We start from the raw sequence: 16,637 nt of genomic DNA on the forward strand, positions 1-16,637 counted from the left end.
CTCCAGTGCAGTCAACTCCCAGATTGCTCTGGCTAAAATCTCCTCTATTAACAACCCTGCTCTATGTAGGAGGAATTATAAACATACTCAGCAAAAGGGGAAAGTGAGGCACGGGAAAGCAAAACAACTTGCTTCAGTTCCCTTCACAAGTTTATGTCCGAACAGAATATTTCGGCTTCAAGAAGTCCTGGCAAAGGCCACATACTGGGAAAAAGAGCATATTTCTGGAAGGGAGAACAGTCTAGCAAACATACAGATTTGCTAGGGAAGGGGGTAGTCGCAGTGGAATGGTGTGTTCGGATTTTAATATACAAAGGGATTAGAACGAATAAGGTAGGCAAGAATTAGTGAACACCACAGAGACTTTTAAAAAGGACTTTGTGAGTGTTGGCAAGAGAAAAAAAAATAGAGATTTTGTAAGAAGGGAGGGCCTCAGTGCATGGAAGGCTATGTCACAAACAAGGAACAGAATTTGATGTCTGAAGGGGTAGGGAAGGATTTGCACAGTCCCCCGCAGATCACAGGCCCTCAATCAATGTTTGTCGAAGGAATTTGCAAAGGAGGCCGAGTACTAATGTTGCCTCGATTTGATAACTACCATTTTCCTGGTTGCCATGTTCCTGGTGTGGGATGTCAGCCAGGAATCCAATAAGCAGAAACAGACAATGTGAGGTAATGCCAGAGAGGTTGGACTCTGGTTAAGACTGCCAGAGACACAGGCCCAGTAGTAAAACTAGCCTGAGAGGGTGAAGGTGACTGACTCTTTAGAGACACTTCTCCAATCAGCTGGGGTGTGGGAGTGGGGATGGGGAGGTGTGCCCATGTGAGGGAAGGAGTGATTTCATCTATTTAATGAAAAATGACCTGAACGTTTCTCTGAACCTGGAAACTCCCCATCTAACTGGGGCCAAGGAAAACAGGATTAGGTCTTGTTTCTTCTACAATGGCTTTGCGTCTGCCTAGAATGAGTTAAACTGGAGGGAGCAGAAAAATCGTCCCCTTTCATTGTCTCTACAGAGAAATCTGGAAGGCTCTGAATCATTTAATGGGTTAATACGACAGGCTTCCCTCTGGTTCCCTGTAGACACTGTTTTTCTCTGGCTTCCTTTGCTTTTTAAGTGGATACTCCATTTCTTGGGTATGTGTTCATAGGAACTGAAAGTTTGCCATATTAAAACCAGATAAGCAAGTCACCCCTCTGGCATTCTGTCTACTGACAAGCTCCTGATTTCAGGTCTAATATTCCCTGTGACCTCCACAAGGGACAGCTTTTGCCCTGAAGCATGAGATCATGAAAACCACAACAAACATTTTTGCCAGAGTGAGCAACTACTGACATGTAATTTTCTGTGTGATCTATTGGAGTGGCACTTTTCAAGATTTTTCTGCCTAGATTTTTGGAGATACACAGTCTTTTCCTCAGCTTGTTTTCTAGGATTGCCAAAGGTGCTGATAAAAAAAACATCACAGCAATCAGCACTCCACAATGTCTTTTGTGCTCAAATTTGCCAAATCATCCAACAGGAGAACTGGGTGAATAAATCCACAGGGCCACTTTCTTTTTAATGCAATGTATATTTATTGTAAACAATAATATACAAAAAAAAAAAAAAAGAGAAAGAAAAAGGGAAAGGTAAGTTTCACGGAGAGAACAAAAGGTTTGGGGCTGGGAGGGAAACAAGTGAAACAAACAAAACACGAACACAAACCAAAGCTTTTACCTAAAGACAAAATATGATTTAAATGCCAGGTTTCTTAAGTTACAGAAATATCTTTTTAAAAAGATCTGCTTTTATACAGAAATTGAAGGATGCCATATTATGAGTGCTTTAAGATTTTATTCTACTGACTTCTAAAACTGTTAATATATCTTTTTTTAAATAAAAAAAAAAGTTTGCTGTCTTTTTTAAAAAGCAATCCTCAAACTCTCTAGCCACAGCAGTAATTAAGATTAAGGTCTGTCAGTGGGCTGATCCCCTCCAGGTAGCCTCCTTCACTCCAAGAGAAGATGCAGAGAAATATCGATGACACATGCTTGCATTGTTTTTGTGTCAAAACACACACACACCCACACACACACACAATATAGGGCAGCCCAAAGGTCTGTGGCAGAAAACACTGCAAATGACTCAGTGATACACTACATTTGCAATCTCTCATTTATACAAAAAGAGAAACAAGTTTCCAGTTTGTTTTCAACAAAAACAACAAAGAAAAAAGTGATGGACAAAAAGGCATTTATACAAATCTAGGGTGAGGAATCCAAAGAAAGTTGCTTTTAATAATAAAAAAGATTAAAGAGATAAATAAAAAAAAAACTGGTTACAGTTAAGAACATAATTTAACAACAGATGACCATACCCTTTGAGGAAGGCTCCAACAACCTATTTTAAACAAGGTAAAATTGAAAAAAAAAAAAAGGAATTTTTTTTTTGTTTTAATTAAAACCTCTCCTTACAAAATAAATAATTTTAGCAAGTGGAATGTCTTGAAGGTTAACTGCTGGTGTTCAGAGAGGCACAGGTGACAGAGCGAGCAGGCATCTGCCTTCCACATGGGGCCCAGGCAGGCAACCGGGGGCAGTGTGCTCGGGCACTTATTGGCTGCTGAAACATTCCCAGAACAGATTTCATCTCCTTTGCTTGCCTTTTACCTCTTTCTTAAGACTGCAGTGAACAAGCAAAGGCAGGAGGAAATGCACTAAAAGAGTGCAAATGTTTCCCAGCAGCACCGTTTTAAGGCTCAAGGTGTTTTTCTCTTCTTTAAAAAATATATATACGATAAAGCTTACCAAATGCTTCTCTAGACTATTGTTTACTCCCATAATTGCAAAATAAGGCCTTTATTTTTTTTTAAGGCAGCTCCTCCTTAAATCGCAAAGCCTGAGGAATTAAGCAAAGTTAACCCCCAAAACTGATCACATAACACAATTCTGTTTTTAAATGTTAATACAACAGGATTTTTTTTTTCTTTTTGTAAGAGAAAGCAAATCTGTACAAAAATACTCTGGTTGCAAGAAAAGCTAGGGCACACTGTTCAACTAAGAGTAGTTTAGCTGTTGGAAAAATAAGAGCATTTAATTTTATCTAAAAATATGTATAAATCCCCTCAAAATGGTAATGAATCATACACAGTACATACTAAAAATATTTAAAATAGAGAATATTCCTCACAGAGGACTTTTTTCTTTAATTACTGCTAAAAAAATAATTACAAAGTCCAAACAGGCAGAGAGATTTAGCACACTGATCACACGATTCTCCATCATCCTCCACGCTTGCTCTGAAGAGGGTTTAAAAAGTCCAGTTTCTCGTTGATTTCGCTGCTCCATTTAGCCAAGGTTGGCCTGGCCACTGATTGGCCACAAGTGGGTAATGCGCTTGGATAGGTCATGTTTGTGTCTTGGAAATTTGGGTACAAGTTGCCTTTAGCTTAAATGTCTTTAAGGAAGAAGAAGAAGAAAAAACAAAACAAAATAAAAAAACAAAAAAACACAAATGTCCAAAGGGAATTCTGGTTGGTCCTCTCTTTTCTTCGGTTATTTTTAGGATCATCTCGGCCATCTTCGCCCTTCGTGGGAGGCCTCCTCAAGGTCGAGTGAGCTGTGTGTAGACGGGTTGTTCCCAGTGCTGGGGGCTGTGGGTCTGCGGGATGGAAGGGACCCCAGAGGTGTCGGCGATGGGGGTGTACATGGGGCGCTGAGCGGGGTTCATGTAGGTGAAGGTGGAGTAGAGGCCGGTGCCCTGGCCTGCCGCGTGGCTGTAGTAGGAGCTGGAGTTCTGGTGGTCGGTGTAGTCGTACTGTGAGCGGGTAATGGGCGGGTAGGAGGGGCTGTAGTGTGGGAGGTTGAAGGGGCTGTAGGCGATCTGTTGGGGCGAGTGCTGCTGCTGCTCGCTGTAGTGGCTGGGGCTCAGCTGCTCCGTCTTGATGTGCGTTCGCTGGGACTGGCCCGGCTCGCTGCTCAGCGTGGTCAGCGTGTGCGCCTGTGGCTGCTGCGGGGGCGCCTGTGGCTGCTGCGGGGGCGCCGCCTGCGGCTGCGGGGGCGCCTGCGGGGCCGGCGGGGCCTGTGGGGGCTGCTGCGGGGGTGGCGGCGGCGCCTGCTGCTTGGACATCCACACGTGGCCCGCGCTCGCCGGGGTGGCCGCGGTGCTGCTGATGCCGTAGCTGCCCGTGTAGGTGACCTGGCCGTGCGTGGCCGGCACCCCCGGGTGGCCGTTGGGCGGCAGGTACTGGTCAAACTCGTTGACGTCGAAGGTCTCGATGTTGGAGATGACGTCGCTGCTCAGCTCGCCGATGTCCACGTCGCGGAAGTCGATAGGTGGCTGTCTGCCCCCCTCTGGCAAGGGGCGCCCCTCTCGCTTCAGGTCAGCCTTGCCCTGCTGCACGTCGGTTTTGGGGGTGGTGGGTGGGGTCGGTGGGCCCTGGGATTGCCCTGTGGACAATAAAAGAACAAGCACGAGAAAATCAACAAGGGCTGTGCAGACGCCCTAGTCTTAGGCACCCTCCGGGGACCCTCCCCCTCGCTGCTAAAGTGTAATAAGGGCCCGCACCCGCGCAAGAGGCGCGCTGCACCGGAGATAAGTCGCCCAATGATTAACCCGCCGGTACACACTGGACAGCCCCCTTTTATCAGGGGAGGGTCTGGGGCCCGGAGGGTCCGGAAGACCTAATTGCTACTTGTATAAGAGCCCTGTGTGTGCTTTTGAGGTGGGGGAGCAGAGAAGAAGGGAGAGGTCTTGTAAGGCTGTTAAGGGCATTTTACCTCCCAATAAAAAAGTTAATCTCTTCGGATGCTGGGATTGAGTCGGGGTGTGTGTGTCTGTGTGTGTGTTGTTTGGATGCCTCTTAGGCTCTGGGTAGAGAGGGGAGCGGGACGGGCGCAAAGGGTAGTGTGTCCCTCCCGGGAAGCATAAAGTCCCCACGAAGAATCTCCCAGGCGGAGGGCAGGGGGTGTGCCAGGCGGGACGGAGATGGCTTGTCCGGCGGGGTCGAGGGGAGACTCACCCGAGTGCTCGCCGGGGGAGTGCACCTCGCTCATGCCGGAGGAGGAGTGTGGCGAGTCGGCCTGCAGCGCCTTGAAGATGGCGTTGGGGGAGATGTGCGTCTGCTCCGTGGCCTCCTCTGCCTCCGCCTGCCCGTTCTTCACCGACTTCCTCCGCCGCGGCTGGTACTTGTAATCCGGGTGGTCCTTCTTGTGCTGCACGCGCAGCCGCTCCGCCTCCTCCACGAAGGGCCGCTTCTCGCTCTCGTTCAGAAGTCTGCTCGGGGCGGGGCGGGGGGCACAGAGAAAAAGAGGGAGAGGGGTCAGTGAAATGCGCCAAACTGTCAGGTCGGCGGGGAAGAGGCGGCGACCCAGACCACTCGGCTTCCTCTGCACACAACTCCATCTTCCCTCCTGCCTGCAACCACAGCTCATAACTTTTCTTAAAAATAAATAAATAAGTTATTGCAGTCTGACCTGAGCGGTCACTCCCCGCCCCCTCCCTCCCCTCCCCTTCTATTTCTATTTTGGAAACGCTGGAGATGAAAACGACTCCCGGTGCTGCCCACTAAACGCCTTTGCTGCTCGACTTACCTCCCCCAACCCCAACCCCCTTTGAAAACTTTCCCCCAAATTACTTAAGCTGCAAGAAGTTCCCCAATTCTCACCCCCCACCATATACTCCCACCTATTTCCAGTAGCCTCCCTCCTCCCGCCTCCCAGTTCCTGCCAAGGGTCTCCTCCAACCTCGGTTTCTCCCTTGCCCCATCTCCGTGGGTGTAGTGGGGTTGCACGAGAGAGTGCAGTTTTAAGAGGCCAGGTAGGAGGGAGGCAAGTTTCACTTCCCCGCCCCGATTGAGCTTCCAGGCGACTGGAGAGCAGGCTGGCAGCCCCCTCCTTCCGTCTCCCACCAGTCTTCGTCCATCCTCCAGCTACCTCCCTCACCTCTTCCACTTACCACCCCCCTCCTCCGCGTCCCCGCGAGCAGCCCAAGAACTTTGTCAAACTCTGAGCCACAGTTACACCCCATTCCCACTCCCACCCCCATCCCGCCGGCTCCCGGAACGGCAACTCCCGGGCGATGGGAGGCGGGGCGGGGCAAGTCAGCCCTGACCAGCGCCCCCAGCCGCCGCGATGCCCACCCTGCCGCGCCGCCCCCGCCGGGTCCTACCTCCAGAGCTTGCCCAGCGTCTTGCTGAGCTCGGCGTTGTGCAAGTGCGGGTACTGGTCCGCGAGCTTCCTGCGCGCCGCCTGCGCCCACACCATGAAGGCGTTCATGGGCCGCTTGACGTGCGGCTTGTTCTTGCTGGAGCCGTTGACGCGCACCGGCATGGGCACCAGCGTCCAGTCGTAGCCTTTGAGCACCTGGCTGACCGCCTCGCGGATGCACACGGGGAACTTGTCCTCCTCGCTCTCCTTCTTCAGGTCGGGCTCGCCCTTGGGGAACGTGTTCTCCTGGGGCCGCGTGTTCTCGGTGTCCGAGCCGGAGCCCGACGGGCAGGGCGAGCCCGCGGAGTCCTCGGACATGGTGGGGCTGGGGGCGCCGGACAGGCCCTTCTCCTGCTCGTCGGTCATCTTCATGAAGGGGTCCAGGAGATTCATACGCGGGCCCGGGGCAGGGGGCTGGTGGCCGGGAAAGGCGAGAAGCCGCGGCGGCTCGGGGACTCGAGGCGCGGGCTCCTCTCCCCTCGGCTGCCCGGATGCGGAGCAAGCGGCTCCCGGGGAGGCTGGCGCGTCGGCCGGCTACCGCGGCGAGCACTTAGGAAGGCGCGGGGTGGCCAGTTCACAGCTGCCCGCTCCAAGTGGGGGGAGGCGAACTGGAGAGGAAGAGGAGGGGAGGAAAAAGAGCAAAAGTGGGGGCGCTTGCACCCCTTCTCTTCTCCTCCTGCAAAGAAAAGTTTCCGGGGTTGAAACTGGCGAGTCTCCGCGCCACTGAAGTTTCCAGTCAGTTTCGAGCTCCGCTTTCGGCTCTCCAACTCCCAGCCCAGGGTCTCTTTAATAAATACTCCGCCTCACCTTAGAGCCACCCGCCAATCACAGCACAGCAGTCCCAGGGTTGGCAGGCAGCTGATTGGACCCGATTTTGGGGAGGGAGGAGGATTGTGGCACTGGGCTGGGTGACGAGACAGGAGGGGAGGAGAGGGGAGGGGATCGCAGCCAAAGGGTGGACGGTAGGATGGGGGGGCGGGGGGTGCTGCGGGGAAGGCGGGGGACCCGGGACTTCCAAGTGTGTAAGTTTGTCGTACTCTCGGAATGCCAGAATTTTAGTGCCTTCGCGCGAATCGTGTGTGTGTGTGTGTGTGTGCGCAAGTGTGTGTGTCTAGACTAGGATCTACCCCCACCTCCGACATTTCTTTTCACTGCTCTCTCCGCGGCACCGGGGACTTAGCTGGAGTTTGCAGTATTCGAAAAGCAGCCGCTTCTTAATGCGTAGCCGAGTTTACGCGCCTGGAGCAAGCCTGCCTGCCTGCAAAAGTGCTTAGAAATAGTCTTTTGAAGCAAATGTTTTGGTGACTCAACGCCCGCTGTTCCTCCGTAATAATCCATATAAATAGATTAACATGCTCGGGTTCGCCGGGGCTGGTGCGGCTGGTCAGGATTCTGCTGCGCTTTTGCAAAGGGAGTCAATGGAAAGCAAAGCTAAGTCCCTGCGAAGGTTGGCAGCGGCGGCCGTGGCCACGCAGGAGCCCGGCGCTCTCGAGGCCGCCCCGCGCCACATCGACCTTGAGCTCTGACAAGTCATTCTCCAGCCCCCTCTACCCGCGACCCTGCCGACGCTCCTCAGTAACAGGGCTACTGCTCTGACGTTTTGGTCTTTGCCTCCTGGCCGGGTCAAAAACGTCAGCCGAGTCGCCCTGTCTGGGGAGAGTTTGCTAGCTGCTCTGGCTTTGAGAGATCGAAGTTTGCCAATGCGGCTGTCCCGGGCCGCGAGGCCCAGGCCGGTCACTTGGTTTGTAAAAGACCAAACAAATGGGCACCACCGCAGACAAAACGCTCCACTCTGGCGGAGTCGTGCTGCTTGCCTGCTTTTGCTGGCATTTACTAAACACCTGAAGGGGTGAAGCGCCGGTGCTTCTGACTCTAGTCCGGTCGGTTCAGACCTGCATGTAGTTGGGAGTTCTGGGGGAGGCATTGGTGGTGTCTCTCATGTATTTCAAGTGTGATTTGAGCACAACCTTTGTGTTTACACGAAATGCTTAGAGCCAGGTTGGGTAAGTGCGGAGCTATCTGCTCTGGGACAGAAGAAAAGTCTTGGTTGCTTGCGGGTTCTGTGCTTTCAGAATCCCAAATAAACGCACAGCATTGGGAAACTCTTAATTTTAAACTCCCCCCCCCCACCCTTTTGGGCTCTTGCAAAAATTCGCCTCAATTAAATTATTGTTGTGGTGAATTGGCCCACATCATAATAAAAACTAGTTTTTTTCCCTTTCTAATTTGCGAAGTGAGGACACTATCACAAGATCCAAATCAGGATCCCGGTCCTTCCGGGAGAATTTCTTAAAATCTTGTTTTCTCTCGTTGTCTTCGGAAGAAGCCCGACATTTCTTATAGGAAATGGAACTCTTCATAAGGTAGTAAGTTACAGCCTTGTTCAACAGCATTTTTTTTTTTAACGAATGTAACTTCTTCAAATGGGATGTTTCTGGTGCCCTATAGCTCGTTTACAAATTTAAGAGATTTGCATACAATAGCTTCGTATCCAGGGCTCTGTGATTACTTTCCCAAAGTGTAAGAACAGCATCGTCCTTTCCTAGGAGAAAAAAGTCCGCGTAGTGTGGACCTATTTCTGTGTCCCGGGTAGAAGGGCATTGTGTGTACATATAACTGTGTAATTCTCAGACACCTGATTCAGGAGACTCGGAGACCATCGGGCAGACATTTTAGCCAGGTCGTCTGTACTTAGTTGTATTTTATTGTAATTACTATGTTTGCTAGAATAAAGTCAGTGAAGAGGGCTATGACTTTAAGATATTTTGGAATATTTCACTAAATATATGTCAAGATATATACGTATATGTATAAATATACTTTTAATGCAATTATGCAATAAGATACTAATATGTAGAGTTTTACGTCATAAACGACGGGGATTTATACATTTCCCATTGATTTGATGCAAGCATTTTTGAATTTTACATCTTCCTGAAAACTTATGAACAGGCGACTTAAAAATGGACTGCAGTTTTCATCTGTATCCAGAGGGGGCGCCAAAAGCCCAGAAACTGTTTCCAACTCCGAGAACCAGGGAAAACTTGGATGGTGGTGGCTGGGGGTGGTGTGTTCCAGTCAATCTGGACTGCTTTGCTGCTGAGATTTATATTTGCAGGAATTCCTACGCGATATTCCCTCCTGTGCGGATCCACCTCTGCGCAGCTCAGTGAGGGAACTTGTGTCTGTAGAGATCCGGGTGAAAAAAGAGCACTTGAGATGCCAGCCGTTTCTATTCTGCGCAGAATTTGGGGACTGAGGCCAGGAGAAGGCCCCTATCCCCCAGGTGCCAAGCGTTGCCACAGTCACAGTCAGGCCAAGTCTAGCGCGTGGCATTGTCAGCTCGCGAGTGGATCGGTCCTGCATTTCTTCAGGGGCCTCCTGGTGTCCACTCCCCTTTCCCCATTCAGGGGCTCCATTCGCTTCGTTGTGTCTTTCTCAGGTCGCCCCGACCCCTCCTCCCTGACCTGGGAAGACGCGCGCAGTCCCCGACCAGAGGACCTCAGACACAGGTAGAAGGAAAGGAACCCGCTCCTGATGTTCAGGTTACAGATCTGGAAACTAAGGCTGTTGACCCAGTGTTGGCTAGAGCATTTTGCCAGGGGCGAAACGAGCCAGGGTCCTCCATCTGATGCGGTGAGGGAGGGAAAGGGCGCAGGTCAAGAGGCAGGAGACGGAGGGCGCTTCTCCGTGTTCGGGACGTGCTTTCGGATACCCGCTCTTGAGCAAGCGCCGCGAGGTCTGCCGCCGGGAGCGGAGACACAGAGGTGCGAGTGGCTCCCCAGGGAAGCCCTCGGGAAACCGAGGTCTGGGATCTCCCCGTTTCCCCCTCTTGCACGTCCCGGACCGGCGCCGGGCTCAATTTCCCCAGCGGGGGCCGCCAATCTCTCCTCCGCGTCTACGCGGGAGCTGAGACCGGAGCCCAGAGTTGCTGGCGCAGGGCGAGTTTCGCGCAAACACTCAGTGCTCAGGATGGGGGTGAAGGATGCGAGCTGATGGGGTTCCTTTTACCTGGCGAATTAAGGACCACAACCTCCCCTATCCAAACTTACTTAGCAAAAGTGGGGACGGTGTTTAAATCCGTTTTCGGTGGGGACGCTTTTCTGTCCTTAGGGAAAGTTTGGTGGGGTGAGCAGCGGCGTCCCCCATATATCTCAGCCCCGGGCAATGTTCTCATTAGAGGTGATGGGAGAAGGGGTTACCCCTTGTCTATTCCAGTTCCCCGGGCCGGGTCCCTTGCAGGTAGAAGACTCCTATCCCTGGAGGGACAGGTCCCCGTGTCCCGGGCTCCCAGCCGCTCCTGTAATTAGTACATTTCGCTGGGCTTGGAGAGTGTTTATCGTCCTCTCTTCACGCCGGACACGAGTTTCTTGTGGAAGGGAGCGGCCGGTAAGCCGGTCTCTGGACTGGCGCTGGGCTGGAGAGCAACAGCTAAGGGGAAAAGGAAAGTACCAGATAGCGTCGTAGGTGCGCAATAAATATCTGTTGACTGACCGAATAGATGTCACCTGTGGACGTGTTGCCCGAGTGAGTGCATGTCCCATCACAGCCGCCAGACCTCCCAGCGACAGTTGCGAACACGCGATGCTTGTGCATTCCTGCGTGTGTATTTCTCCCCACACGGGAGCCCGACTTTGGGAAGTTGACCGGCATGTGCCACTCAGGGCTGTGGAATCCCGACTCCGCTAAAACTGCAGACCAAGAGGCCCGTTTCAGTTTTCTTCCCTTTCCTGTTTTCGAAAAAAAGAAAGATGAGGTGGACGGGAGGTGTCGGGTGAGGGGGCGCGAACCTCCAATCTGCCCTGGTGACCTGGCCGGGTCTGGGGGCGTCGGGCGGCTGTAACACAGCAGGGCGCCCCGGGGGTACGGACCGGAGCCCAAGTCAGAGACCAGACCAGCTGGCTTGTCGTGGAGCTGCGGAGCCGATCAGGGAAAAAGGAGGGGTGGGAGTGGAAAGCCCCAGTCCCAAAGGGACAGCGCTCCCAAAGGGAGTATGCTCTTTTTTCATTCTGGGTTTTGCGAAAATATCTGTCTTTAGCTGTGGCACCGGGGAGCCGCGCGTCATGCGGCTTCCCTCAACTCATCCCTAGAACGCCCTGCGGAAAATTTCCTAGGCCATCTCTTCCCCCTAACGCCCACTCCCACTATTTTAAAAAGTATTTCAGGCATTTTTAGCTGAAGGTGATTTTGCCTTGGTGATTTAAAAGTAAAGATAAAGTAAGCGCTCAACGCAGTTGTGCCTCCTTTGCGACATACTCGGCCGGGGCCACTTCGGCCCCAAGAGCTTCCTCCGCACCAGCAACTGCTCCTCCCCTTCGATCACCTTTCAGTTTAGGTCTATGCAGTCTCAGATACCGACCAAAGAGGGCCGAGATTCTCAGGATGGTTTTGTGGGGTTTCCCTAGGGGAGGGCAGGCTCAATGGCGATGATTTCATCTCAGCCTGGAGGGATTCTAACCAGCGCTTCCCTCTAAGAGATCCCATTGGGTGGGTGATTATTCCGGATCTTAATCAGAGAAAATGTCCCCATCAAGCCACGGAAATAGAGGACATGCTTGTAAGGTACAATTTCGAAGGTAACGGTCAGAGTTAAAGACCAATTATCCTGTCTTCCCTGCGATCCTTTCCGTCTCAACAGGACCCGGGAAGTCCCGGGCAGAGCGCATCTCCCTGGCTCCTGCAAGCTACAGCTTCACCCAGCTTCGTGTTGGGCTCCGTTTTGGTTTTGGAGCGGCGTGAGGGAGTCTCGGGGGCTGGGTCGACTGCCACTGGCCTGAGCTCCGGACTCCAGGGGGCAGCGCGTCCTGTCCCGAGGGCCTCCCGCCCCCGGGAAGGCCAAGGTCATGAGGTCAAACCCCAACTTTTGGGCTTCCGCGAGAGTAAAGCCCCCGGATGGTCCTCGGAGCTGTGACGTCACAAAAAGTGCTTGGGGTAGGCGGACCCACGGCTTTGTTAAACAGCCCAGGGGCTTCGGGGAGGAGTGGGGGCCCAAAGCAACTCAGGGACTCGTTGAGCTTCCTGCTTTGTCATTGTTTATTTCAAATTAATTTCATGGTGCCTGTCGCTGACTGCAAGGCTGCAGGAGAGACAGGCTGCCCTCGGGGTCTCTTCCAGCCTAGATAGGCAGACCAGGGATTTTTGAGAAAGCAGAGATTTTTGGTTTTCTTTCTTTCTTTCTTTTGTTTCTCTCTGTGCTATCTTTCTCCCAAGGCCCTTTCTCTCACTGATGTAAAAGGAAGAAGTGGAATAGTAAATGTCTTCTTTTTCTGTCTTCAGCCTTTTGTTTTCCGGATGGGTTGTGAAATTTGGACTGGTCTAGGAGAGGACAGTATTCCCCTTCCAAATTATTAAGACCCGGAAAATATAACAGTGTTCCTGTCACTATCTTTTGGATCACATGTGTTTACCCCCACGAGAAAGGGCAGGTTGATTTCTTCCACAGAGTTCTAGGACTGGAACCTGTTACTTTTTCTTCCCTAGTTTCCAGGTTGGCTAAAATGTGAGGGAATCCTGACAAAACACAGACAGAAGGCATCAACTGTATTACAGAAACTGATCCCCTTTGGGGTCCCCCTAAAGCTCAACAAACTGTTAGCTTTGGTTGGCAAAAGAAGACTTTTTGTCTCATCTGCCTTAATATCCACAGGCAAAGCAGAGACAGATAAACAGTTACTAGTATAATTTAGGGGTAGGGTCACTGTAGATTCAAGTATATGGGCATTTAATCTTTCCCCTAAATACTCATTTTCTTGGAGCAGTGGAGACATCTCATAGGTTGAGATGTTTTCCTCAGCAGCCAGGAGAAAAGGTGGTGTCTAACCCTGACGGAGGGGTTGATACTGTACCTGGAAGGTATGCTTTCTACCGTATGATTGGACAGAAAGGCAGAGTGGGTTTGCTCAGATATTCCACCCAGGCGTTCACCCCATCCCCACGCCTCCAGGGTCCACTTCTCCCCAGAGACCCGGCTCTAGAGTTTTCCTAGGGAGCTCCCAGTAGAGCATTAGTTTGAACCCCAACTATATTAAATATATGCTGTATCATGGGCGGCAAAGCAGGCTGTTGTGGGTGCTTGCAAATTTGCAAAGTATGGACGAACACGAGGCTGGGCAGGGATTGGGGGAATGGGGTGGCTACATCTAAATGTTTCTAGGACTCCAGATGACAGAGTAGAGTTCTGGGTAGAGGAAGTACAACGTGGTGGAGACACCATGTCCTTTCCATCCTGTCTTTCCCTGTCACTTGTCATGTCTCTCCCATTTAGCCCAAAGTCAAATCATTCTGATTTTTGAATAAATCAATTCAGTGAATATTGCTTGAAGGCTGACAATGTGCCTAAACTTCTGAAGGAGACAAGATTTCATCTCTGCTGTTGTTTCCAGGTCTGGTTTCCAGCAGAATCCAGCCTCTGTCCACGTGAACTCTGCTCTGTCCTCTGGGCTCATAATGTTCTGAGACTCTTGCTGCCTCTTTCATGGATTCCCCCTCTATTTCCCTGAGATGACTCACAGGTCACAGAAAGCTGCCTCCCATCCTTACGGCTCCATCAAGGTGCTTTGGAGGCAGGTAAAGCGCAGGTAAGGAGTGGCACCCCAAGCTCCTGGCTTGGTGGCAGACTCAGTCCCATTTCTTTCCTCTTGGCCCCAGGAGCCCTGCTGATGCTGTGTTGCCCTTTGACTGGGCCATCTTCTTTCCCCGCCCTCGCCCCTTCTTGGTCCAAGCCCAGAAATGCCTTGTAGTGTGTGGTACGCTTCACTCTCTCTTTGGGGGACATCTGCCAACCAGCACAGTGGTGATGACAGTTTCCAGATGATTTTCCAGGAGCAAAGAAATGTTCTGGGGGAGGAGAGAGTGGCATTGGCCAAACACTGAGTGGGCTGAACATTGTGGTTCCGGAAGAGGCCCAGGGAGGTGGAGTTTCATGAGGCTCAAAGATTTCTTTTTCCCCTTTAGATTCTGCCTAAAGCAAAAGTCACTAATTGCTTTGTATTTTCCTGGCACTTAAATTGTTCTCTGGTTTCTGACTCTTCTCCAGGAACTTAGGTTTTAGGAAAGCAGGGCTTCAGGGTGATATCAGTGGGGACATTTGCCTCTAAGCTCACCTTCCTCAGCTCAGCTAGGCCCAAGGCCTACTTCAGCCAACTCTTGGGTTATTATAGGATCCTCAGCCAAGTGGACTGCACAGTCTGGGCAGAGGATAGAATACAAACTCACCTATTCCCTTCTCCTGTCTCTGGGATTTGCCACTCCAACTTCACTTCTGCTCGAAGCATTTTGATATTTAGTCAGGCAAACCAGGAAGTGCTAGTGAAGTTGTTTTGGAGACTTAAGAATGGGTTCAGGCCAGGCGCGGTGGCTCACGCCCATATTACCAGCACTTTGGGAGCCCGAGGGGGACGAATCACTTGTGGTCAGGAGTTCGAGACCAGCCTGGCCATCGTGGTGAAACCCGGTCTCTACTAAACATACAAAAATTAGCCAGGCGTGGTGGCACATGCCTGTAATCCCAGCTACTCGGGAGGCTGAGGTAGGAGAATTGCTTGAACCTGGGAGGCAGAGATTGCAGTGAGCTAAGGTTGTGCCATTGCACTCCAGCCTGGGCGACAGAGTGAGACTCTGTCTCAAAATAAATAAATAAATAAATAAATATATAAATAAAATAAAAGAATGGGTTCAGAGAAAAGAATTCAGTTCTCTCTTGATTCTCAAAAATCTTGGATTTATATGCTATACCTCATCTTCACTTTTCTTTTTCATATACTAGGAAGGCTTTCTTTCAGTCCTTTCTTATAACTCTCCTTTTCAGGGAAAGCTGTCTCTCCCAGATAAAAGCTGCCCGCACCTATCTTACCTTGGGAAAGATGTGAGGCTTATTCAGACTATGGAGTAAATGACTACTAAGGCTTCATATGTTCTCAGTCTAAGAGGCAGTGAGACTTAAATAAGGGGTAGTGATCTAGTTTAAATGCTAACCCCTCTGTGAAGATTTGAGGACTCCCCAGGAAAAGCTATTGGCTCCCATCTCTGTGTTTTTATAACATTTTGTTCAGGCCTCTATTGTGCTGCTGTCTTTGTGTATATATGCTCCACAGCTGAAATGTGATCTCCTCGAGGAAAGGCACGTAGTGTTATCCTCTTTGTATCCTCAGTCTGTGTGCCACATAGACTCTGCTGAATAAACGTTCATGTAGGGAATGAATGCTAAAATATAGCCAAAGCAATGAATACCTAATGGTAGAATTTCAGCCATTAGGCACACAGTGGGACATCTTGATCACTTAGATGGAATGTCCTTAAAGCTCCCTTTGAAATGTGACTGGCAGATGGCTCCTTATGCCACTTACAAGGAAATCTGTCCTTGTCTTGGTACCTTCATATAAATTTCCTGCCCTCTGATTTTTTTTTTTTTTTTTTTGAGAGAGGGTCTCATTCCCATCGCCCAGGCTAGAGTGCAATGGTGTGATTTCAGCTCACTGCAACCGTGACTTCTTGAGCTTAGGTGGCCCTCTCACTTCAGTCACCTGAGTAGCTGGGACTACAGGTGTTCACCACTATGCCCTGCTAATTTTTTGTATTTTTAGTAGAGATGGGGTCTCACTATGTTGCCCAGGCTGGTCCCGAACTCCTGGGCTCAAGTGATCCTCCTGCCTGGGCCTCCCAAAGTGCTAGGATTATAGGCATGAGCCACCGTGACTGGCCTTGACTTCCTTCTATAAGAAAGAGTGTTGTAGACCTCCTTTGGAGAATATTTGGAGTGATGGATATAAAGCTTTCAGACTGCAAGCTTTATACATTTCTGGTCTGGATTTACAGGTTTTGAGAAAACAATCAAGCCGCAAACTGAAATCATTATTAACATATCAGGACCTCTAAAACCCCCAGACCTTGCCGCCCAAATATACAATGAAAATAACTCTTTTTCTTCCTGGTTTTTTTGCTTGCTTTTCTAAGTTCAATGCACAGCCCTTTCACAGATGAGCCCTGGTGGTGGTGTGGCTGAATGGTGAATGAATGGTGGGCGGAGATGGTGGTTGTGGGGAGTTGGTGCCTATGAGACGATTATGACCTGGCCTTTCTCTGCAGCTCCTCTTGGGAAGGCATTTTCTTCTTTCTGCAAACCGTGCTGCTGTTTGTTTGGAGAAGGAGAGCTGTGGGTATGGAATTAGCGGGTGTCATGTGGGTTGCACGTGTGGCTGGAGCTACCTGAAATCTGTAGGCTAATCACTCCCAGATGGCCCCAGGGACTGCAGTCCCCAGAGCCCCAGAAACACAAATCCCTTCCCAGCCCCTCCTGTAGAAGGGGAGGGGTGGGAGTTAAAGAGAAAGCGAGAATGGCAGTGAGTGTACACAATGTGTGTTGTCTGTATCATTCATGCCTCTGACCCTGCATCCTCTGACCCCGGGCATTGGAGAAACAAAATCACCCACCACTACTCTTGCCCCTAAT

The 16,637-nt window shown here is 50.7% G+C and overlaps 1 protein-coding gene and 1 long non-coding RNA gene across 3 annotated transcripts in view; one reads left to right on the forward strand and one right to left on the reverse strand.

The window, feature by feature from the left end:
• Window positions 1-1,669: 1,669 nt before the first annotated feature.
• SOX9 (SRY-box transcription factor 9) lies at window positions 1,670-6,971 on the reverse strand. The gene is made up of 3 exons (XM_019028278.4): window positions 6,153-6,971; window positions 5,005-5,258; window positions 1,670-4,432 (listed from the first exon to the last, which is right to left on the reverse strand). The coding sequence occupies exons 1-3, from the start codon at window positions 6,581-6,583 to the stop codon at window positions 3,588-3,590; spliced, it is 1,530 nt and encodes a 509-aa protein (XP_018883823.3). The 5' UTR covers window positions 6,584-6,971; the 3' UTR covers window positions 1,670-3,587.
• Window positions 6,972-11,839: 4,868 nt separating this feature from the next.
• The window catches only part of LOC101135879 (uncharacterized), a 44,995-nt gene continuing 40,197 nt past the window's right edge, over window positions 11,840-16,637 (forward strand). The window contains exons 1-2 of one of the 2 annotated variants that reach the window (XR_010133722.1): window positions 11,840-12,121; window positions 13,573-13,767. This is a non-coding gene — a long non-coding RNA (uncharacterized lncRNA). The remainder of the gene's footprint in view (window positions 12,122-13,572; window positions 13,768-16,637) is intronic. The other variant, XR_008679674.2, reaches the window with a different exon arrangement.

Source organism: Gorilla gorilla, chromosome 4 (genome assembly GCF_029281585.2).
Source record: "Gorilla gorilla gorilla isolate KB3781 chromosome 4, NHGRI_mGorGor1-v2.1_pri, whole genome shotgun sequence".
NCBI lineage: Eukaryota > Metazoa > Chordata > Mammalia > Primates > Hominidae > Gorilla > Gorilla gorilla.

What these genes read in the sequence shown, in the direction of transcription:
- SOX9 (XM_019028278.4), bottom strand. Translation starts at nt 6,583, where the DNA reads ATGAATCTCCTGGACCCCTTCATGAAGATGACCGACGAGCAGGAGAAG. An exon ending in ACGCTGGGCAAGCTCTGGAG is followed by an intron (nt 5,259 to 6,152) that starts GTAGGACCCGGC and finishes CGCCCCGAGCAG; the next exon opens with ACTTCTGAACGAGAGCGAGA. An exon ending in CTCCCCCGGCGAGCACTCGG is followed by an intron (nt 4,433 to 5,004) that starts GTGAGTCTCCCC and finishes TATTGTCCACAG; the next exon opens with GGCAATCCCAGGGCCCACCG.